General features: G+C 43.4%; 1 protein-coding gene across 1 annotated transcript in view; it reads left to right on the top strand.

Annotated features, from left to right (window-relative positions):
- LOC145416862 (putative peptidase C1-like protein F26E4.3) overlaps nucleotides 1–24,758 on the top strand; it is a 109,841-nt gene that overhangs the window by 43,234 nt on the left and 41,849 nt on the right. The window contains exons 4-6 of the mRNA XM_080285732.1: nucleotides 2,311–2,488; nucleotides 14,887–15,053; nucleotides 19,583–19,711. Coding sequence (XP_080141858.1) covers nucleotides 2,311–2,488; nucleotides 14,887–15,053; nucleotides 19,583–19,711 — 474 coding nt within the window. The remainder of the gene's footprint in view (nucleotides 1–2,310; nucleotides 2,489–14,886; nucleotides 15,054–19,582; nucleotides 19,712–24,758) is intronic.

The following is a 24,758-nucleotide window of genomic DNA, read 5'->3' on the forward strand; positions in this document are numbered from 1 at the left end:
TCTTGCGATGAAGACAATAGTACATAACAGCTGGTTTGCTCATCCTAGCTCCTTTACTCTAAAAACTGCATTCCAGAATCTCAGAAGCGAAACCCAGAGAAAACTGCACGACATGGAGAACAAATGCTGGACTGAGCAAGCAAAAAAGTTGAAAAGACTGGCTGATATTAACGACCAACGTGGGCTCTACAAGTTCGTTAAAGCCATCTATGGGCCAACCAAATACAACATAAACTCAGTTCGATCAGCCAAAGGAGAGCTCCTTTAATTTACGCAAGCAATCTTAGAGAGATGGTCGCAACTCTTCAATACCTTGCTGAGTCGAAGAAACCCGGTGGAGCACAATATTCTTGATAATAATCACAATGCTCCTCAAGCGGCAGTTCTCGATGCCCCCTCTACAACTGCAGAAACTGTTCAGGCCATCTGATCTCCCAAAAATAACAAATGCCCTGACCCTGATGGCATGCCATCTGAACTAATTAAAGAGGATGTCCCGTTACTTCACCAGCGCCTCCATAATCTCATACTGACTATCTGGAACCAAGAACAAATTTCACCTGAATGGATTACTTCTGATATTGTAACCATAAACAAGAAGAAAAGGGACTGCTCAAATCGTGACAACAGTAGAGGTATCTCCTTCCTTGTGAATGCTAGCAAAAAACCAGCCAAGATAAAGTTTTCCAGACTGACAAAATATATGACTGAGCCAATACTTCCCGAAACAGTGTGCATTTCGAGAGGAACTAAGTATCTGTGATACGATCTTTGTTGCCTGACAGATACAATGGAAATTCCATGAACAGAACCGTGACTAATTTATTGCAGTCATCAATCTTGTTAAAGCATTTGACATTATCAACGGAGAATTTTATGGAATGCTCTGTCAAAGTTTGGAGTTACAAATTTATTACCATCCTAAAGCGCCTGCATGACAACATGAATGCTTGTGTGTCCATAGGTGGGAGCAAATCCGAACCATTCAATGTGGACATGAACATAAAACAAGAATGTGTCCTGGCTCCTGTCATTTTCAACATCTATCTCAGTGCAGTCACACTATTAAGTCACAAACAAATGAACCTTGATGGTAGAATAAAAATCCATGTCTGTCTAGATGGTAACTTCATTAATCTCAGACGTCTTCAAGCATAATAAAAGAATGAAACGGCTCATTTCCCAGTACCCTGATGACTGTGCTGTCCTTGCACATACCCCAGATGCCCTACAACAGTATCTCACCATCATTTCCAGAATATACCATGCTATTGGGCACCGAATAAATGTCAATAAAATCGGTATATTATCTCAGAAAAACAATGCAGCAGAGCCTCTTGCATTTCAGATGAATGGCGAATATGTAAAACAAGTGGAGAATTTTCCCTGCCTTGGAAGTGTGTTCACAGAAAAACAGCATTGATGCAGAAGTCCTTGCATGAATCAACCACGCTTCATCCTCTTTGGGGCGTCTCAGATTCAGAGTTTTTGAGAACATCAACCTGTGAATCGAGACGAAGGTATCAGTATATACAGCTGTATGCCTCACTACCCTCTTATACGGTGCTGAATCCTGAACCACGTACCAGAGTCACATCAAACACCTTGAGTCTTTTCGCATCCGATACTTACAGCGTATCCTTGGATTCACATTGGAGGATAAAGTCCCCTACACAGTGATTCTCCAGATGGGAAAGTCAGCCAACATAGAAACCATGGTGGTTATAGAACAGCTTAGGGTCGGACACGTGTTACGCATGCTTGAGTACGGTCTTCCCTGCTAGAATTTGTAGGGCCAGTTCCCTGCAGCACATCGCAGCCCAGGGGGACAGAAGTGGATATAAAAATCATATAACGACAACTCTGGAGAAATGCAGTAACATACTAAAAGATATTGAAACAAGTGTCTGGCAGAAAATATTAGCGAGCCCTCTACAGTAAAGGAACCATTCATCTCGAAGAAGCTCGGAACCTGGCCTGAGAAGAGCATAGACAACTGAGGCACAACCAAACAGAGTTCTCCCAGCAAACCCAGACTTGACATGCCGACTGTGTGGCAGAGTTTGCGGATCAAGAATTGGTCTGCACAGTCTTACACATTAGCACCAGTACTGAGTGACACACCATCTTAGTGAGTATAAGTAGCCGTCGTCTTCTGAAGCAGAAGGCAAGCTTTAAGTATCTATCTACTATCATAGTGTGTGTGTGTGTGTGTGTGTGTGTGTGTGTGTGTGTGTGTGTGTGTGTGTGTGTGTGTGTGTGTGTGTGTGTGTGTGTGTGTGTGTAAATCAACTTGTTCGTCCTCTGCAGCACATGTGATGGTACAGAACTGGTGTGCAACGAGGATGAGTGCCTGTTGGAGGAAGAACTTATAAGGCAAGTTAACCTGAGTCCCACACATTCCACCTGGAGAGCATCAAACTACACCAAGTTCTGGGGAAGAACACTTAGAGACAGCCTTCTCCTCAGGACTGGGGCACAGTCTCCGGTATGTCACTTCTCTCTCTTTGTCTTGTTTCTCTCTTCTCCAGTGTTCAGTTTTTATTTGCCAATGTAACATATGGGATACACAGTATATATGTGTATGCAAAAAACATATAGTGTATACATACACTCAAACATCACCCCTCCAGAATATAACCAAAAGGATTCTGAGAGAAGGGAAATGTGTTTCCCCATATCACATTTATCAGTCATAGCGTAACCATGTCACACAGCTGCCTGGTCAGATGTCAGCAGTATTTTTGGGACTGGGTGTGACCTTCCCCAAGTCATACATGTCGTTCATAAAACGGCTGTGTTGCCCGAAATTAAACCTGTGTCATTCTCTTTACCATCTTCAGACACAGCCACTGAATTACGACAACAGACTAAGGGGTAGATCGTAGTTCTACTCTGTCAGTGCGAGCATACGTGTAGTTAGTGATTGCCTGGAGCTGAGCATGCCCAAGGCTCAGGACCACAAGCATTCTCGTCAGCTTAGGAGCTACCTGTAAGCATGCCAAAAGCCGGCATCGCACGTACTATCGTCAGCGTAGGAGGCGTTCCAACAGCGCTACCTTCTTAGTTTCTGCATATGACACCAAGTACTCCATATTTCTGGTGTTCATGCTATATCAGTCTATCTATCGAACTATCTAATCTCTCTCTCTCTCTCTCTCTCTCTCTCTCCATATATATTACAGGGAGTTTGTGTGTAACTAGTGATTTCATGTAATCCTTAGGGAATTCGTGAAATGAGTTTAACCCTTGTGTGGTGTTCATGTTTTTGTTACGCAGCCAATGTTTGCGGGTCTGGTGGACCCATCGCATTGTTGGGTTTTTAAATCAATACAGCCATAACAATTTCTGTAAAAATACCAGATGTTTACTTTATCCCAAATGCAGACAATAAAGACAGCAGTGCGTGTGGATGGTGAACTAAGCGAATATTTCTCTTTGAAAGTTGGGTTGAAACAGGGATGTGTCATGTCTCCATGGTTGTTCAATCTGTACATGGATGGGGTAATAAAAGAGGTACAAGGTAAGGTAGTGGATGTTGGAGTGGCCCTGGTGAGAGAGGATAGTGTTTGGAAACTCCCTGTACTGTTGTTTGCAGATGATACTGTGTTGTTGAGTGAAGACGAAGGGGAGCTGCAAGGCTTGGTGGATGAGTTTGGGAGAGTGTGTAAGAAACGGAATCTAAAGGTGAATGTAGGGAAGAGTAAAGTGATGGTCTTTGAGAGAGGTGAAGTCAGTGAATGTACAGCGAGGTTGGATGGTGAGGAATTGGAAAATGTGAGTACGTTTAAGTATTTGGGTAGTGTGATGAGTAAGGATGGAGGTTTGGAGGGTGAAGTGCTTGAAAGGGTACAGCAGGGAAGAAAGGTTGCTGGTTCTTTGAAAGCAGTGATAAGAAACAGGGAAGTGAGCATGGAAGTGAAAAAGTTACTACATGACAGTATTGTGATATTGTGATACCAACTCTAACGTACGGAAGTGAAGCTTGGACGTTGTTGGAAGGACACAAGTCAAGAGTGAGAGCAGTGGAAATGAGTTATTTAAGAGGAGCCTGTGGAGTCACATGGAGAGACAGGCTGACGAATGAGGATATAAAGGAGCGTTGTGGTGTTGATGTGGATGTGATAGGAAGCGTTATGAGGAACACACTGAGGTGGTTTGGCCATGTGGAGAGGATGGAGGGTGAAAGACTGACGAAGAGAGTGTATGTGAGTGAGGTGGAGGGGGGAAGAGGGAGGGGGATGCCGAGGATGAGAGGGAGGGATGGGGTGGAGAGGTATATGAGAGAGGGGGGTGTGAGTTGGGAGCAGGGCAGTGAAATGGCGGGGGACAGGGCGACTTGGAGGCGATTTGTTTGTGGCCACCCCAAACGGGATTGAGGCGTCTGGCAATAGATAGATAGATATATGGTTAATAATAATATGCTTAGGAGCTCCTCTCCCAGCTTGCGTGAGGTAAAAAAGTTATTGCATGTGATGTTGTGTCCATTGAGTCCTTGTGTCATGTCAGGACAACTTTCATCCCTTGGTTCTTCTCAGGGGCTCCTCCATCTGGCCTCCTTGTATACACTTGCCAGTTCCATGCATATGATGATGCAGCATCCCAGGCAGCCCAGATCTTTATTCCGTATATTGTGGGATTTGATGGTATGTACTGCCTGAAGGGGCAGCGGCCCCTAAATGGCACCAGCTGCACATCAACAGTGACATTAGGGCCAGGGTAGTAAAACAAGGGGAGGCAGTGCACTCACTTGTCCCACACTGTGTTGATGGCAGCTAGCTTGTCTCTCTGCCATCGAGCTAGTTTGTCATTTCGCGGTTATCAAAGCGGATAATCCTGGAAATAATGTGAAAATTTTCCAGAGACATTGTGGCACGGAAAAGTTCTCTACCAGTCTCTGAATCCCACAGGGATTCTGTGGATTCCCCTTTAGATCTGAAAACTCCAGCAAGGATAAGAAACCCAAAGTATGCTCGTAATTGGGTTTGGTCCATCTCCTTCCACCCCTCTCCAAAAACACGCCTTGCCTCTATTTTAGTGAAATCCAGAATGAGTTTCTGGATGTCATCCAGGATGAAAAGTTCAAAAGAAGACACGATATCCTGCACGTGAGTAACTACCATCCGTGTTGGCCCTGGATGCATCTTTATCAAACTGGCAGCCCTGCGGGGTGGCTCTCTCTTTGGGCAAAGATACCATTCAGTTTCACAATTCTTTGACATCCATATTTCTCCACTTGCTTGCTGCTGGTGGGCTGTCCGCTGACTGGCTGGTCCTCTGGCTGGTCCTGCAGTGGGCTGCTGATGGGCTGATCCTCTGGCTGGCTGCTGACGAGCTGGGCCTGTGGCTGGCTGCTGACAAGCTGGTCCTGTGGCTGGATGTTGACGAGCTGGTCCTGTGGCTGACTGCTGCGGGGGGCCTGAAGCTGCTACGGGCTCATTTTGGAGCTGGCTCAAGGTCAATTTCATCCTCTTCTTCAAACTCACTCTCAGACTCTGAATTGACAGAAATGTGATCTTCAAATTGAAAATATCTTCCTATTCTTTATCTTCCCAAGCTTCTATCTCTTCGAAAATCATCTCTAAGGCCCTCTGCACGGAGACCCTTTTCGCTATCTTGATCGACTGCAATGCAGAGCCACACAAGCAAAGCTATTTATTGGTCAGATGTGGGTAAGGGGATGGGTCTATTATGATGTGACAGGGGTAAACCAGCTCTGCTGTCGGGCCCTGCTGCGAATGCCACTGATTGCACTGCGCAGTTGACCCTCGTGCGGTGTGGTGCGGTGAGGATCTGTCCATTATCCCCTTTGGGGCTAAGATGCGAATGAATGTTTTTGAGTGGATGAGTAAATTGGGAGTGTGTCGTCCTGTCTCGGCTACCTCCTATTCCTTGGGAGAAGCAGCCTAGGTATATATAGGCTATTTTATATATATATATATATATATATATATATATATATATATATATATATATATATATATATATATATATATATATATATATGTGTGTGTGTGTGTGTGTGTTATGCAAATTGACCACAGGAGAAATGAAAATGGAGATAGTTAGTACTGTCGTATAATTATCTTCAGACAGCGGGTGGAGGGCTTATAAGAAACCTTCAGCAGGGAGGGGCACACGGAACAAAGGGGGAAATTCACGTTCTGACTTGTAGAAATGATCAAGGATAGCAGAGAAGGCTCCCCTCACCTTTCTGATCTTAAGCGATCAATCAATTAATCCTTTCCTCGTCCCTAGGTCAAAATAATTACCATATGCTGCGTCATATTGTTCTATTCATATACATTCACATACTGAGAAATTATATATATATATATATATATATATTTATATATATATATATATATATATATATATATATATATATATATATATATATATCATCTCATCTCTCATCTCATCAGCCGTTTGAGTGTCCACTGCAGGACCAGCCTATCCCGACCGAAGTGGGGACGATACAGCCAATGTATCTCTACCAAGTGGCTTAGGCTGTCTGGTACAGATTGTATGTAGGGTGAGAAGTGCTTATTCGTGTAACTGTAGTGTTGCAGTGGCTTTGGATGTGTGTGTAGTCTGTGAACCAAATGTAATCGACCCGCACAAGCCGACTGGGCGCAAGCATACTTTACAGTATGCGACACTGGTTCAATCACAGCACCTCTTGTGTTCGCCAAAGCAGTACGTGGCCAGAAGAACGTTCCCAAAGTTTATTACCCTGGCTGGGAGCATATCTATCTATCTATCTATCTATCTATCTATCTATCTATATATATATATATATATCTATCTATCTATCTATCTATCTATCTATCTATCTATCTATATATATATATATATATATATATATATATATATATATTTATCAGCCATTCCAAGTCCACTGATGAAGAAGGGCCTCCCCCCAAACTTCTCCACTAATTCCCTGACCAAGCCAATCTCTACCACGTTTTACCTGCAAACTTCTCCATCTCATCTCTCCACCTCCTGTCCTTTTTCTACTACGCTTACAATCTCTTGGAGTCCAGTCAGTCAGTCTCTTGTTCCAGAGGTTATCCCTTATTCTTGCTACATGACCTGTCCACCTCCATTTCTGTTCTTTTATAACTTCATTAATGTCATTGAGTTTAGTCTGCTCTCTCACCCAAGTTGATCTTTTCATGTCGCTTAAAGATATTCCCAAGGCTGAACTTTCCACTGCACTTTGAGAACAAACAAGTTCATTTTTTCATCGATTTTGTCAGTTTCCAGGCTCCACAACCGTATTTCATAGCTGGGATTATACATTCATAATGTACTTTTGGTTTCATTACATTCTGGCAAACTATTCATGATGTCTCTATGTTTAGCGAATGCTTTCCATCCAACTGTAACACGTCTTTTTATTTCGCTATCATGGTCTTTAGTTAGTTTAGTATTTGCCCCAAGTAATTGTACTCCTCGATTTCTTCAAGATTTTCTCCACTTATTCTGATGAGACTCTTTGGTGTATTTGGATTAACATTACTTTAGTTTTACTCCGGTTCATCTTTAGTACTACGTTCAGGCTTTCTCTATTTAGGCCATTTAACATTTCTTGCAAAGTCTCTGCTGTTTCTGAGATCAGAACAATAATAATCTGCAAATCTTAAATGGTTTAGCTTTTCCCAATCAATATTTACTCATTTGTTCTCCCAGTCTACCTTTCTGAAGATACTTTCTAGGCTTCCTGTAAATAATCTGCTAAAATTGTATATCCCTGACGCATGCCTTTCTGAATCTTAATTTTGTCCGAGTCTTTATGTAATTAACTGCAGTAGTTCCCTCTTTATAACTGTATGTTTCCGAGCAGTTTTACATAGTTCTCGTTTACTCCATGTTCTCGCAATGAATTATAATTGCTATGTGCTCCACTGAATCAAAAACCTTTTCGTAACCAACAAAACCTAAACCCAGTGGTTTATTATATTCTGTAGTTTTCCCAATTAGCTGATTCATTGTGTGTAGATGGTCAGTAGTCTTATACCCACTACGGAATCCTGCCTGTTCACGAGGTTGGTTTTCTTTCAACTTTGTTGTTAGCCTGTTCCTAAGGAAATTAGTGAGGAGTTCGTAAATAGTGGAGTTTGTAAATAACTGGTAGTATGCTTAGTATGCTAATGGGTCGACACTTGCTAAGATGTTCTGAGTTGCCTTTTTTGTAAAGCAAAATAACTATTGCATTACACCATGTTTTGGTAATTTTCTTCATCTGTATACACTGAGTAAATAAGTTAGCAAGAAGCCTTATATATATATATATATATATATATATATATATATATATATATATATATATATATATATATATATATATATATATATATATATACACACTTGCAGCAGGGTTTGGGGGCACAAAACAAAGGGCATGTAGTGTAACTTGACATGACATACAATGACCGTCGCCTCAACTCCACCTCAACTGAACTTGTATCCTAACCATAGCAAGACATGTTTGTCGAAGGGGGGGGGGTTACTGTTTTGCAATTAATTCTCTTAATAGTTTATCACATTTGAAATGACCATAGCTCATGTTTACATAATGCTCGTATGTGCTAAAAATTAAGCGTGATTAAATTTCATTTCTTTCAGCTCCCGAAATTGTTCCGCTTAAAATACAGACAAGATACGTAAAATCCATCCTAGGCAAGTTATCAGCCAACAAAGCTCCAGGCCCAGATGGAATTCCTCCAATTGTTTTGAAAAAGTGTTCCCCAGAATTTGCCTCTATTCTAGCTAAATTATTCAGACTATCATAAGTATTTCGTCATTTCCTAATTCATGGAAAGAAGCCAATATCCACCCAATTCCAAAGAAAGGAAGTTCCTCTGACCCCTCTGATTACAGACCAATAGCTACTACATCTTGTTTTGGTAATGTACTTGAAATTTTAATTAATAAGCACATAGTTAAACATCTTGAATGGTTTTCGCTGAGAAAGATCCACCACTGTCATACTCATTCTCCTGACTCACGCCATCCATCAATCAATTGACCAACATGGAAAAACTCATGCAGTAGCCCTTGAAATTTCTAAAGCTTTCGGCAGAGTGTGGCACCGTTCCCTGCTGTCCAAACGCTGTCACTATGGACTAACGTCTTTTGTTCCTCTGCTTTCCTTATATCTCAGCGACAGAAAAATAAGAGTAGATGATGCACATATCCATTTCCAGTCATTTAACGCTGGCATGCCACAGGGATCAGTTCTGGTGCCAACCCTGTTCCTGGTCCATATTAATGATCTCTTATCTGTCACCCTCAATCCTATCCATTCACATGCAGATGACTCAACACTTCACAGTTCATTCACACTCAAACACCCATTTACTAAGTCTAATATCTCCGACTTTCAGCTCAGCACAGCCATCTCCATAAATCAAGACTTATCTACGATCGATGAATGGGGACAAAATAACCATGTCTCATTTAACGCTAGTAAAACCAAATACATGCAATTTACCAACAGACAGATATTGTCAGATTCGCATATTACCTTCAGTGCTACTAATATTCCCATCTCCAAAAGTATTGAAAGTCTTGGTGTCTCCCTCAGCTGGACCAATCATGTCAGATCACTTGCTAAGACTGCCTCAAAGAAACTCGGATTATTGTACAGAATCCATAACTTCTTTACTGAAGAGCAGTTAGCTATAATGTATAAGGGTCATGTGCACTCCCAGCTTGAACACTGCTCACCCTTGTTGGGTGGATGTAGGGAGGTTGCACTAAAACAACTAGAAAATTTTCAGAGCTAAGCTGTTGGAATTATTAATAACCCTGTCATTATAAATAAACTACCTCCCCTACAAGTAAGAAGGAATGTCGCCTGCCATGCATTATTTTACAGATATTTTTATGGTAAATCCTCGGACGAAGTCGTATCCATTGTGCCACCTCTCCATGCCTTCCCTCGTGCTACACGAGCATCTGGTAGCGCTCATGACTGGAATGTCTATCTATCTATCTATCTATTGCCAGACGCCTCAATCCCGTTCGGGGTGGCCACAAACAAATCGCCTCCACGTCGCCCTGTCCCCCGCCATTTCACTGCCCCGCTCCCAACTCACACCCCCCTCTCTCATATACCTCTCCACCCCATCCCTCCATCTCATCCTCTGCCTCCCCCTCCCTCTTCCCCCCTGCACTTCACTCAGATACACTCTCTCCCTCCATCCTCTCCACATGCCACCTCAGTGTATTCCTCCTAACGCTTTCTATCACATCCACATCCACACCACAACGCTCCTTTATACCCTCATTTGTCAGCCTATCTCTCCATGTGACTCCACAGGCTCCTCTTAAATAACTCATTTCCAGTGCTCTCACTCTTGACTTGTGTCCTTCCAGCAACGTCCAAGCTTCACTTCCATACGTTAGAGTTGGTATCGCAATACTGTCATGTAGTAACTTTTTCACTTCCATGCTCACTTCCTTGCTTCTTATCACTGCTTTCAAGGAACCAGCAACCTTTCTTCCCTGCTGTACCCTTTCAAGCACTTCACCCTCCAAACCTCCATCCTTACTCATCACACTACCCAAGTACTTAAACGTACCCACATTTTCCAATTCCTCACCATCCAACCTCGCTGTACATTCACTGATTTCTTCCTGTCTTCTCACCTCCCTCCTTCTCCCAGCCATTCCCCAGCCACTTATACTCGCATTGCTTCCATCCTCTACGTTCAACAATTCCTTAAAGTGTTCTCTCCATCTGCTCACTTTTTCTCCCTTCTCGACTAGTAATCTACCATTTTTAGCTTTCACTCCCCTGCTAACTTCACTTCCACCCTGTCTTACTCTTTTTACCTCTCTCTAGAACAATTTCTTACAGTCCCTCCACTTTACACTCAAATTCCTTCCAAATTCCTCATCCACTCTCTTCTTACTCTCTCTTACTAATCTTTTCACCTCTCTCTTTCTTTCAACATATAACTCTCTCTTCCGCCTCTGAACTTCTTCCACGCCCCTATTTCTCATCCATTCATTGTATGCTTTCTTCTTTTGTGCCACAGCCTGTTTCACCTCTTCAGTCCACCACGCTGTTCCTTGCACCCCCCTCCGTCTTCTCTTCCTTCCACACACCACATTACATGCTGCACATATTTCTTCTGTAAATATCTTACACACACCTTCCACGTCTCCCATCTGCTCCAATTCATATTTGCCCAATCATTCCTCCACTTCTCTCTTATACTCTGCCTTTTTCTTATCCCTCTTGTAACCTTTCCACTCTCCTTGCAACTACTCCTTCCTCTCGTCTTTCCCTTCTTCTATTCCTCCATCTTACTTGCATTCTAATTCTGGCCACCACCAAGTAGTGGTCAGAAAGTCCACTTCTCCAACCTCTATACACTCTTGCATCCTTTACACATCTTCGCATCCTTTCATCCACACACACATAATCAATCATTGCCTTCCTTTCATTCAGTTCACCACCCACCCTTCTCATCACTCGCCATGTATACCTGTGGATCATTTTATGCCTGAAGAGGGCATTGGCTATCACCAACCCCCTCCCAGCACAAATGTCTCTATCTATCTATCTATCTATCTATCTATCTATATCTATCTATCTATCTATCTATCTATCTATCTATCTATCTATCTATATATATATATATATATATCTATCTATCTATCTATCTATCTATCTATCTATCTATCTATCTATATATATATATATATATATATATATATATAGTAAAAGTCCAATAATCCGAACACTGATAATCCGAAAATACCAATAATCTGAATTTTTGAAGAAGGCTGACAAAAACTCCAAAAGTAAAAAAAAATCAATCAATCAATCAATCAAAAGTAAAACATTCAAACTGGGCGCCAAATGCGCCAAAGTGCCGAGCGGTATGGTCATGGAAGTTTCATGGAAGGAAGCTTCTGTATACTTTGATAAACTGGTGCATTTCATTGAACAAAATAATCATTACAATGGGGCTGAGGTGATAGATTTCCTTATCTTGCGAAAAGAGTTCTACAAGAAACGTGCGCAGGCTGTCAGGCAGGCTGATATCCGTGAGTGGCTGAAGTGCATAAACAACCAGGCAGGTAAATCCACTGATGACGACCCAGGACCAGCTACCCACACTCCAAAGAGGCACCTCAAGGAACCCTAGAAGAAGCAGGTAGTCCTGAGCCGATGCTCGAGGACGATGAGTGAAAGTGACAAAGTGAAATATACTGTACCGTAGGTGTAAGGAATTTTCCACGGTAATACATATTAAGTTTTGTGCTTAATATGTATTAATGTGGAAAATTCCTTAAACCTACGGTACAGTTTATTTCACTTTGTCACTTTCACTCATCGTCCTCGAGCATCGGCTCAGGACTACCTGCTTCTTCTGCTAAGGCTGCAGTGCGTGTAGATGGTGAACTGAGTGAATTTTTTTCTTTGAAGGTTGGGTTGAAACAGGGATGTGTCATGTCTCCATGGTTGTTCAATCAGTACATGGATGGGGTAATAAAAGAGGTACAAGGTAGGGCAGTGGATGTTGGAGTGGCCCTGGTGAGAGAGGATAGTGTTTGGAAACTCCCTGTACTGTTGTTTGCAGATGATACTGTGTTGTTGAGTAGACGAAGGGGAGCTGCAAGGCTTGGTGGATGAGTTTGGGAGAGTGTGTAAGAATCGGAATCTAAAGGTGAAAGTAGGGAAGAGTAAAGTGATGGTCTTTGAGAGAGGTGAAGTCAATGAATGCACAGTGAGGTTGGATGGTGAGGAAATGGAAAATGTGAGTACGTTTAAGTACTTGGGTAGTGTGATGAGTAAAGACAGAAGTTTGGAGGGTGAAATGCTTGAAAGGGTACAACAAGGAAGAAAGGTTGCTGGTTCCTTGAAAGCAGTGATAAGAAACAGGGAAGTGAGCATGGAAGTGAAAAAGTTACTACATGACAGTATTGTGATGCCAAAGCTAACGTAAACGTATGGAAGTGAAGCTTGGACATTGTTGGAAGGACACAAGTCAAGAGTGAGAGCAGTGGAAATGAGTTATTTAAGAGGAGCCTGTGGAGTCACATGGAGAGACAGGCTGACAAATGAGGATATAAAGGAGCGTTGTGCTGTGGATGTGGATGTGATAGGAAACGTTATGAGGAACACACTGGGGTGGTTTGGCCATGTGGAGAGGATGGAGGGTGAGAGACTGACGAGGAGAGTGTATGTGAGTGAGGTGGACGGGGGGAGAGGGAGGGGGAGGCCGAGGATGAGATGGAGGGATGGGGTGGAGAGTTATATGAGAGAGGGGGGTGTGAGTTGGGAGCAGGGCAGTGAAATGGCGGAGGACAGGGCGACGTGGAGGCGACTTGTTTGTGGCCACCCTGTTCGGGATTGAGGCGTCTGGCAATAGATAGATAGGTAGATAGTTTTGTGCTTTTATAATACGTGCATATGGTCACCCTCATAAAGAAACTCCCTAAGTCATTTTTTCTACTTTTCGGGAAATCAAAAAAAAAAAAAAAAAAAAAAAAAAGTCTCATTTTCTTAACTTTCAATGACTTAGGTAGAAACCTGAGGCACATTTTAGACCGCTCACATCCTAGACCTGACAAAGGCAGCTATACCAATAGGTGCGCCACGTGATGAAGAATTGATTTAGGCAAAAATTCAGAAATTGCCGAAAAATGGCTTAGGCAGTTTCTTTACGAGGGTGACGATACTATTAACCTGGACTTTCTCTAATTGGATTTACCTGCCTACAACTGCTGTTTTCATCACTACCGTACACATTACTGGTGAGTTAAACAACTCATAACATCTATTAATTTATCAATTACAGTTCGTGTTTTCAATAATACATGCTAAGTAAAAAAATTGTGTAATATTTGTTACTATGTGCCATATTGTATTATGAATGAATGAAAGTGATCCATTCGGTAAAATTTCAGTTTCAACTTGAAATTAAGTGTCTTAGGGGTCCTACTCAAAAATCCGAAAAATCTGATAATCCGAATGATTCTTGGTCCACTGCCATTCGGATTAGGGACTTTTACTATATAGATAGATAGATAGATAGATCGATAGGTAGGTAGATAGATAGATAGACAGATAGACAGATATACAGATATATAGATATATATATTGCTGCTTGTCATAATCACCTAACGTCAAATTAAGCCTTTCATTGCGATGATGTTTTTGTATCATATTCTTGCTCACACCAGACGATTATATTATCCATAGGAGAGAATTTTCGAGCTGGAAGGGTTTAATGTAGAATATGTTAACCCTTTCAGTGCGAGAGGTCATCTTGAGATAGGCAAAATCGTCTGGATGTGGAAAAAATTTACTTTGTAAATGTAGATTTTTGTTTTCTTGACCACAATTAATATTTCATTTCCATCATCTTGAACAGTCCCCGACCCACCTCACCTTCTCAGACTATTTGCTATATCTATCATTTACTATATCTACCCACTTTCTTGACCTACCTCACCTCGTTCAAACTTCAAACTCACATGAATATAATGTACATTTTTTACCGTCTGATCTATAATAATTCTCTCAATAAAACCATACTTGCACATATTGTTATTCACATTAAGAATGCGCGCACGTGCGTGAGTGCGTGCGTCCTTGTGTGTGTGTGTGTGTGTGTGTGTGTGTGTGTGTGTGTGTGTGTGTGTGTGTGTGTGTGTGTGTGTGTGTGTGTGTGTGTGTGTGTGTGTGTGTGTGTGTGTGTGTGTGTGTGTGTGTGTGTGTGTGTGTGTGTGTGTGTGTGTGTGTGTGTGTGTGTGTGTGTGTGTGTGCCTTGGGTAGGCGTGTGTCTGTGAAGAAAATTAGTTAAATAAGGTGTTCGCTAGCAGTAATGAAGTGTAACTGGTCTTCCATTGCACCAGTCGTTCGTGATGCATCCGATCCACCTCCAACCCTACGCCTCCCTTATGCCACGTGAGTTCGACGCCCGCAAGAAGCCAGAATGGAAGAATCTTATCTCTGGAATTTACGACCAAGGCTGGTGTGCCGCCTCCTGGGCCTTCTCATCACTGGCGGTGTTTCAGGACAGGTGAGGACAAGAACAGGGCAAGGACAGGGCGGGTAGGAACAAGAACATAGCAAGAACAAGGCAGGTATCAACAAGAATATAAGAACAAGGCAGGTAGCAACAAGAACATAACAAGAGCAAGGCAGGTAGCAATAAGAACGTAATAAGAATAAGGCAGATAGCAGCAAGAACATAAAAAGAACAGGGCAGGCAGCAACAAGAACATAACAAGAACAGAGTAGTGTGTAACAAGAAAAAGTAACCAAGGCAAAATGGGTAGGAGCAAAAATAACAAGCACAAAAGCTTGAGCAACTCAGTATTGTATGAACTTGTTTTGTTTTCTGTCTGAATATAAAAACACCACAATCAGTATCTGCGACTAGGTGACTTTGTTCAGATTAAACGTTTTCTATGCTTACCTGAAAATGAAAAAAAAAAAAAAAAAACATATACAGTATATATCACGATTGTTAAAATCGAAATAATCTTGGAATGAATACTATCAGACTCTTTTATTCAGCCTAGGGGTGGCATTTTGTAGTTAAATCTTAACATGATGACACCCTTGGTGTTATTTAGACTATTTTGGAGTGCGGGTGACAAAGGAGAATTAATATTAGTGATTTATGCGCCAAAGACCAGGTGTACAGTACATGCTGTTGCAGTAAGTGCAGGTGGCAAGGCAGCATGTTGGCGTTAATTACCGGATATGACATTTAGGTAGTCCATGGCCAGCGAGGATGGCACCTGGCAAATATTAGATATTATAAACCCAGGTATTTGATGGTGGGTGGGTAATACAGCTAAAGCAAAACAAATCGTCGAGATAGCTCGGCAAACATCGTCCGCTGCTCATTTCACCAACCAGTACATGCAATATACTATTTATAGACCCATGGATTATTGTAATTGAGCAATAGTATTGGTCATTGTATCCGTGGTGGTCAATATCGTTATTATTGGATCTAGCATGGAGCCAAGCAGTTTCGAAAAATCTACATAATGCACTTTAATGGCCACCTTCACTCGTTGAACGGCCTCTTCTATACCTCCAGTTTTTCTTGCAGTTTCACAGTATTATTTTCCTTCATGTTCCAAAGCCATCACATCTCTCCTTTCCTCTGACTGAAGGATACAAGGTCCGACTGTGGCAGCAAAGGAGGAAGATGAAATTTGGTAAAAACAAGGCAGATCAGTAGAAAAAAAGAGGGGGTGTCACAGAGCTAGACTGTGTACCTTCCAAGTGTGAATGCCCAGCTATTATTAATTCTGTCATTTTGAACCTGAAACAATATCTGATGGATGAAGCTTGTTTTCAATCAGATCACTACCCTACACATAAGCCTAAAGATACTAATAGCTTAACCTACCTAGTAGCATACGCTAATGGTAAAAATATATCGACCAACAGAACATACTGACTGTAGGTATGGAATGTCTTTTCACATTACACACTGCACTCATCACCTGCTGACTGTCAGTTGAGGCACATGGATTAATATAGGAGACATCAGTATTTGAAAGAGAAGCAGAAGAATCACGAACTATTCCATATACTTCAAGGCATAAACTGCTGTTACTGGTGATTGCAATTAATGAATAACTAAAAAGAACCAAAGTTCATTATCTATATCTTGAGAAACTGCAAATAACAGCTCGTACGTATCCTTTCAACGAACACGTGGCATACATTACTTGGCGAGCTGTTCAATCAGAGCAATGGAACCAGGCGTCACAGAGAATAAGACTAAAAATGTCTCTATTATCACGAAAATAAACCTAACACTAAGTTAGGATAGCAGGAAGTGCAGGATATACACAGATACAAGAAGAGGCGGCAGAATAAACAGTTGTAAGTTAGTTGCAGAGGATTTAATCATAAATGATGGTTCTAAGTATGGAGAGACTGGTGAGATGGAGAGAAAGGTGAGATGGAGGGAAAACGGAGGTGGAGGGAATTGTGAGATGGAGGGAGAGATGAGGTGGAGAGAAAGGTGGCGTGGAGAGACAGGTGAGGTGGACGGAAAGGTGAGGTGCAGAGAAACATGAGGTGGAGGGAAAGGTGAGATGGAGGGAAAGGTGAGGTGGAGAGAAAGGTGAGGTGGAGGGAAAGGTGAGGTGGAGGGAAAGGTGAGGTGGAGGGAAAGGTGAGGTGGAGAGAAAGGTGAGGTGGAGGAATACGTAAAATGGAGGGAAAGATGACGTGGAGAGAAAGGTGTGGTGAGGGGTAAGTGAGGTGGAGGGGAGTGTGAAGTGAAGGGAAAGGTGAGATGGAGGAAAAGATGAGGTGAAAGGAAAGATGAGGTGGAGGGAAAGATAAGTTGTAAGAGGGCTTAACAACTTTCATTCACGTTCCAAAACCTGAGAATGAGGATAGTACTCTTGTTCGCTGACCATCCTATGGTTGAGACGCTTTTCAAATTGTAATCCAACAGCAAATCGCAAAGGCTTTATCGTAGATATTTCAGTAACTGCCTTCACCCTCTGAAAAATAAAAAAATAAATAAATAAATAAACCTGTGGAAAAGGCTGTTCTTCCCAAGAAAAGTAGAACTGCATAGAACAGATTCAAAATCAATATTCGTTCAGTATGAAATACATGGACACAATGCGATTAAATTACATATGGCTGTAGGCAGGGGCATACACAGTTTGAGGAGGACAGTATCCCAGATTGACAAGTTACACGAAAGACTGAGAGGATTAGTTAGCAGTTGGATGAGTTAACTGCGAAGAAAAGGGGTGAGAATTCGTTTCTGTACTGCTGTTGCGTGCCCACCGTAGTGGGATGGGATATGAACAGAAAATTCACAAGAGCAGAGGGAAAGCGATGCTGTAATGCGGCAAGATGAGAGAAGCTGAAGAGAGTCAGCATGAGGAGAAGTGAGGAGACGAATAGCCTGTGCGTCCACCCTGTTTTCAAGAGGTGTATGTGTTGAGCCCCCTCCCCCCCCCTTCTCCCCACACATATTAGAGCATAATTCCTCACAGGGACCACCAGAACCCCTGTACAGAGTCATCAACTGCACAATGAGAAAGAAAATACGGAATCGGAAAGGATTTTGCTAGGAATGTAACGTAATTTTTGCATGATTAATCCCGAGTGAATGAAACCTCAAGAATATTGCGGGGTGATGAATCACTGTTACCATGAACCCTTTCATGATGAGGATTTCTGTTGTATTCCATTCCCACTGAGTCCAGATGACCGTATTCAGCTCAGGATGAGCTATAATTGTTGGAGCGAGCGAAGCGAGCGAGATCACCAAGTTTAGTCACAGTTTGGACCCCCAGCTTATGTACCCGAGCGAGATTTAGCGCATCAGCACGAAATGGGGGCAAGGGTAGGGGGTGGGGGGGAACTCTGTAGTACAATAATGAACTTTTTTGGATATCTCAGCCAATTTTGAAGTTACATGAAAGATAAACACCAATTTGGAAATCGCATAAAAATCCTCAATTATTTTCATTTCATAGACAACCCATAATTCCCAACAGTTTTTCCGTAAATCGAGAACACTATTTTTTATTAGGCAGATTAGCGTGACAGCCAGCTGCGCAAGAAGCATCGGTCTAAGGTTGCGTGAGCAGCGCAGCAGTATTTTACAACGATTGTTGAGTGCATCCAGGTTCTGCCTTTTCAAAACAAATAATACCTTCTGTTTGGCTTTTTTTTTTTGGGGGGGGGGGAATTTTGACTGAATCCTAGTCAAACTTGTATAATACCATGATCGACGAAAGAAACTGAACTTCTGATTTCTGATTCGGAACGGAGCGCACCGAAAGATTTGGTGAAAGCAATTTTTGTGAGTGAGCGAAAAGCAAAGTTATTATTAACCTGCTAGGTCCCAAGCCCTAGGCCTAAAATTAATACAAGAGGAGTATTAGTTTTAGAAAGTTTGAGGGAATTTTTTTTTGTGTGTAATCTATTTTTTTTTTTTTTTTTTTTTTTTTAGCATTTTTAGGTCAGGAAATCAGAGGATGATGATGAACCACAAGACAATATTCAGCACTGCCTGGCTCACTCGCTTGCTCGCTCGAATACATTCCACACTTTCAGTGTGGACGCCTATTACATGTTAGCCTGAGAGGGTTACAAAGGCCACCCGGCACCTCTTTCCTATCAGCCTATGACCAGTTAACACTCTTGCATATTTGTAAAGTCTCTCTCTATATTAATCTTTTCTGTACGCTGACGCATATTTCATCATTGCTGCCACGAAATCATATTATGCATCTTAGGAGAGACTATTTGGACTGAGGAGTAAGACAAAGTCTCTTAACCCCATCACTACATAACGTCTCCCCCGAGCTGAATAAAGTTGCATGTAAACAGCAAGAATAATATTAAATGTATGCCAGCTCATCGACTTGAATCAGTTATACAGGACGGCCACATCCCACCCTTATAATTATTAAAAATATGAAGATCAAAATCTGTGGGCGCCTTCTCCTGTAGGGAAACCGTTGTGACATTTTAAATACACCCCTGACGTACAGTGAGTACTCCTTGTATGTGTTTCTGTTGTGACTTCTGGCATCCTTACAGGCTGGGGATCATGACGCGGGGAGCGAGGCGACTGTCCATGGAGCAGTTGGTGGGTTGTGCGGGAAACGACAACTCTTGCACAGCTGGGGAACAGATTGACAAGGTGTGGAACTACTTCAGGAGGGTCGGGTAAGTTAACATTCCCGCCGGTTTTGGTTTCCGAGCACCTCTTCCTTGGTGGTATGCAGGATGCCCTACGAGACATGCTAAACTTCAGGAGGTTTCTCTTGAACTAAATTTGAATAAGAAATGCTTTATGAACATGAGTAAATTTCTCAAGTGTTATGGTCGATGTGTTAAAATTACACTGGAATGAGAATTGGTAAAGGCAGTTCTTTTACCTTAAATTGGCCTAGATTTGTCATTTGTCCCGCATGGCTCATTGGTGGAAGAGGACAGTGCTGCACATCTGCTTCCTTTCTGTAGCACTCTTCGTGACTATCATCATATTGTGTTCCTGGTCCATTGCTGCAACTCGGCGTTTGGGATGAGGAGATGGTAAGTTTGCGCCGAGTTGGAGCGAAGAGAGTGTAGCTGTGGTGCGCCTAGCATTCATATATACTTGTAGATAACAAAAAATGCATGTGGTACAGTGAGCACCATACATAAAATATGTTAATAGAACATCAGTGGCGGTTAGAATACGACGGCATCATGAGGTGACCAGTACTAATTATGCAAACGTTCTGCAACCTCCTCTCTGTCCCATGAAAGAGGATAGTGGACCGCAGGAGTAAGGCAACTTTAGCTTGGAGTTCACTGGGTTCACATTTCAGATGGACCTACTACTACTACTACTACTACTACTACTACTGAAACTACTACTACTACTACTACTATTACCACTATTGCTACTAATACTTATACTACTGCTATAATTCAATCGATCATTGGCCAGAAGCCAAGGTCATTAAGTCATAGTTTTAATTCCTTTTTTTTTTTTTTATTCTATGTACTTATTTTTGTCTTTTTTGTATTCAGTTTCAACCATATCATTAATTATTTTATATATATGAATTTTCATATGTCTTAATATGAGATCGTTATGCAGCGTGTTCTGGGTCCCGACTCCTCGGTTCCAGACACGGTGGGGTTTGGGTTTTTTATTCCCGACCGGGTCAGTGTCGACAAGGAAGGAAAATACAAACACCACAGGTCAAAAGCACACTTACATATTATCACAAGACAAGTACACACAAGGTTCTATGATCAAAACAAAGGAACTGCAATGGCTCGAAATAACAGATACAATAATTACTCTCTACCTAGTTCAGCAAGTCTTTACACTTTACACGGAATTACACCTTCCTGATACACAGTGTTACAAGCAAAGCGTCACAGGAATGTCAGGCAACACACAGTGTATCCTCTCTCTGATGCTTATGACAGTGTATCTCCGGTCCTTAACCCTAGGTATCCGCGTGACAGTTACGAGATCCTAGCTAATACAATGCATCCGCGTGACAATTACGAGACCCTAGCTAGTCTTAGTCTTTACACACTTTCTAGGGGAGAGGCTATATAATATCTGGCGCTAGGCACGACAGATGTGTAACGCCTGGGACGATTATATATCCTGATCCCGAAATCTAGGTGTCCGCGTGACAGGTGCAAGCTCCTAGATAATATAATAAACCCGAATGGCCTGGGCAGTGTCCTAGCTGACCTTATTCTACACACGCGGTACAGGGGACGGAGGAACACGCTACCTTGCACTGACCGTTATGGGAGGGGGGGGGTATGGGGAGGGTGAGTACACTGAGGAGAGCGTAACGGGGGAGGGGCACGGGCACTGGGGAGGATCACACTGGGGATTGCGGTTCCGTGAGGGAGCGAGTAATGCTGGGGAGGGCGGTCACTGTAGGAAAACTGTCTCGTATATGGGCATCGGGCACTCCACACGAATAATAGAGTTCACTGTGGTATACTGGAGGTGAGTCACACTGGGGAGGGTTGGGAGAGTATCTCTAGGGTTCGGGGACAGGGAGAGGACCTTCTTGAGGGCCGACACACTGGGGAGGGATTTGGGAGGGTCACAAACAGGAATCTACTCACAGTTCTGGTGGAGTGGAGGACAAGCCCAAGGGGCAGGAAGGCCTATGCCAGGAGCTTCAGGTGTTGGCCCAGGGTGGGAGGTGGGGCGCCTGGTGAGTAGTACAGGAGCGGGTGTTCCACAGGGTCACCACAAGTCCTCGGGGAGTAAGTGGGTGGTATGTGGGGCTGCTCCCTATCCGCTGTGGCCCGGCAGGAGGGCGGGCTCTTGGGGCTGGGGCTGAAGAGGGCCAGGAGGTGCGTTGCTCGGCGCCGGCCCTTTGTCGTAGTCGGGGTCCTGGGGGAGGACCTAGGGAGGCCCAGGGCTGGGGTCAGGCACGGAGAGGGCAGCGCCCGGGGTGAGCTCCCGGGGCGTCCTGTTGGGGCGGCCGTCTGAGTGGGGCTGTGGTCTCGCCATCAGGAGGAGGACGTCAGGGGTGAGCTGCGGCCTCTCGTCCTGGGGAAGTCCGTCAACTGCAGGGACAGGACACCAGCTCTCGGGGACTCACGTCTGCTACGGCCTCTGGTGGCGTAGCCTCTGGTGAGTCCCTGAAACGAGACAGGAGTCGTCCTCTGGCGAAGAGGGACAGGCAGAGGGACATCTCACTTTGCCATCGGAGGGATGGTCGGGGCAGGAGGTGCCTGTCTCTACCAGAGCTTGGAGATGGACTGGGGGACCGACTCTTCAGACTCCACAGGCCCTGACAGTGGGGAGTAAGCACCCAGTGGATACTCCGGCTATTGCCACAGCTCCGACGGAGGCTGCTCTCCAGCCCTTGGTCTGGAGGTAGGGAGATGGCGCCCAATGGATACGCCCAGCTATTGCCACAGCTCTGACGAAGGCTACTTTCCGGCCCTTGTCCCAAAGGCGGGGAGAAGGTGCCTGATGGATACGCCTGGCTCTTGCCACAGCTCTGACAGAGGCTGCTCTCCTGCCTTTGGGTTTGGGACTCCTGTCCTGGAGACAGCACTAATGGACGGCTATGACTCGTCCGCTGCTCATGGTGGGGGATAGCAGCCCCTGAGGCTCCTTCTGAGTCCTCTGTCAAACAGGAGACCGGTCCAGGGGACTCGGCATCCAAGGGTCTGCTTGGGAGCTTGTCTTTACAAGTCCCACCCCGATTCTGGCGAGCGTTCCCTCTGCCGGAGTGTAGTGTCTCTTTCCTGCATACTGCCGGGTGGTCTGGTTGCAGGGAAGAGGGAGTCGGGGCGCGAGGGATATAAGAGTTTGCGCCTGGAAGCTGTGACATGTGAGCCAGCCTCCCTGTCATCTCCTAGTGGGGTGGGTAGGTATTGCTCCCCCGTACACTCCTCCTGGGGTGGTGGTGTCCGACTCACCCTGCCGCACGGGTATTTCAGAGATAATTGAGAAAACAATTGGATACAATAATGTGTCCAAGAACACATAATAAACCTATGTGAAGATCCTAACATCTATAAGCCAAACAAACAAATCGCTATCCTACACTAAGACCTAAATGGACTAACTAACCATTCACAACAGTCTGACGCTAATAGATAAAATACATCGACCAAAAGAACACCATCGGTTGCAAATACGTAACACCTTTCTACATTACACACTGCATTCGTCACCTGCTGACTGTCAGTCGAGGTACATGTATTTATATAAGGGACATAAATATACGAAAGAGAACCAGAGGAGTCATGAATTATATCATATACGTCAACTGTTGATCCTAATTCAGAAAACATATACAAGAGGATTCAGAACACCATCGACTGAAAGTATCCAATACCTCTCTATACGCACACTTGCACTGGTCAAGTGGTGACTGTCAGGCGAGGTACGTAGTTTATTACTCGTGTAGGGGACATCAATATTAGTGGAACAGGCAAAAGATATAACTATTTCAAATACGTCAACTGCCAGTTCTAACTAAATTATATAGTATATACATATTTACACTCAATACAATCTGGTCTCCCTTCAAGAAGGCCATCAGTTTATCAGTCATAACAAGATCCCCATCACTCAAGATAATGGATAGGGTCGAGGGGACGTCTATTTTGTCGCAATAATTCGTAAGTGAAGCGTATACACGACTAAATCACCGACAACATTTGATGATGTGACTGACTGATACCGTACCACATAATGTCACAGTGCGGTGGAGACCGTCTTTCATTGTATGGCAACATATGTGTCATAAAAGTGCAATTCAGTCTCAAGTGTGCCAGTTGTCTTTCTTCCAGGAGACTGGTAAGATATGCAGAATCCTAGTCGCCAGGATATGGCTTGTAAATTGGAATATTTATTCTGGTCCACTGACCCTGCCACAGAAGATTAATTGATTTCTTTCTGTGGGAAAGACTCTACCATAGATCACGAGGAACATCCCAAGTCTCCTCGAGCTCCAAAGGTACATAATAGCACATAATAACAATCGTGACAAGAACTAATTCCTAAGGTAAGAGAAAGTAAACAAAACAGTCATGCCAAAATATCCAGAATGTTCCACACATCTCCATATATAAACATTAACCCAATCTTGTGGCACAGCACTTAATTTAAAGAATGTTCCCCACATCTCTAGGTACAAAACACTAAATCTTACCAGCACAATACTGTCCCTCCCCCAAAACTGTCATCCCCGACAGAGCCACCTAATACCACTTATATACAAGTATATACAGTATAAACTTCCGGACTAGTGGGTCGTCTCTGCCATCTCTGCCGTCTAGGTCCCAGGGCATGAAGATCTGGATGCCAGTATTGTAAACTCCATCATTCTTCTGTGCCCTCCTTTCATCTCCAAAGTCCAGCAGGAAATAAACCCCACTCCAAGTGTACTTTCCAGGTTCATAATAACCCTTTTGGAAAATACCTCAAAACACTTCACCAAAAGTTCCCTCAGCTGCTCCATTCGTGGCTTCTCCAGACACTGGGCACTCCTGGCAAAGTGGTCAGGTACTTCTTCCTTGGGCTTTACTCCTCTTTCATGCACTGCTTGGTGGCTTCTGATTGACTTACTGGCACAATCCCGCAGCTGTGCCCCAATGTATCTTACTAGGACGAAGTGACAGGTTGGCTATGACAATGGGTACTTCTGCCATAGGATCAACTAAGGGCCTACCATCACTCCCACTTCCATCATGCCATGGCTCATGTGCTCCATCAATC

The sequence above is a fragment of the Coenobita brevimanus genome, chromosome 108 (genome assembly GCF_032717465.1).
Source record: "Coenobita brevimanus isolate Jiangsu-jjx chromosome 108, ASM3271746v2, whole genome shotgun sequence".
Taxonomy (NCBI): Eukaryota; Metazoa; Arthropoda; class Malacostraca; order Decapoda; family Coenobitidae; genus Coenobita; species Coenobita brevimanus.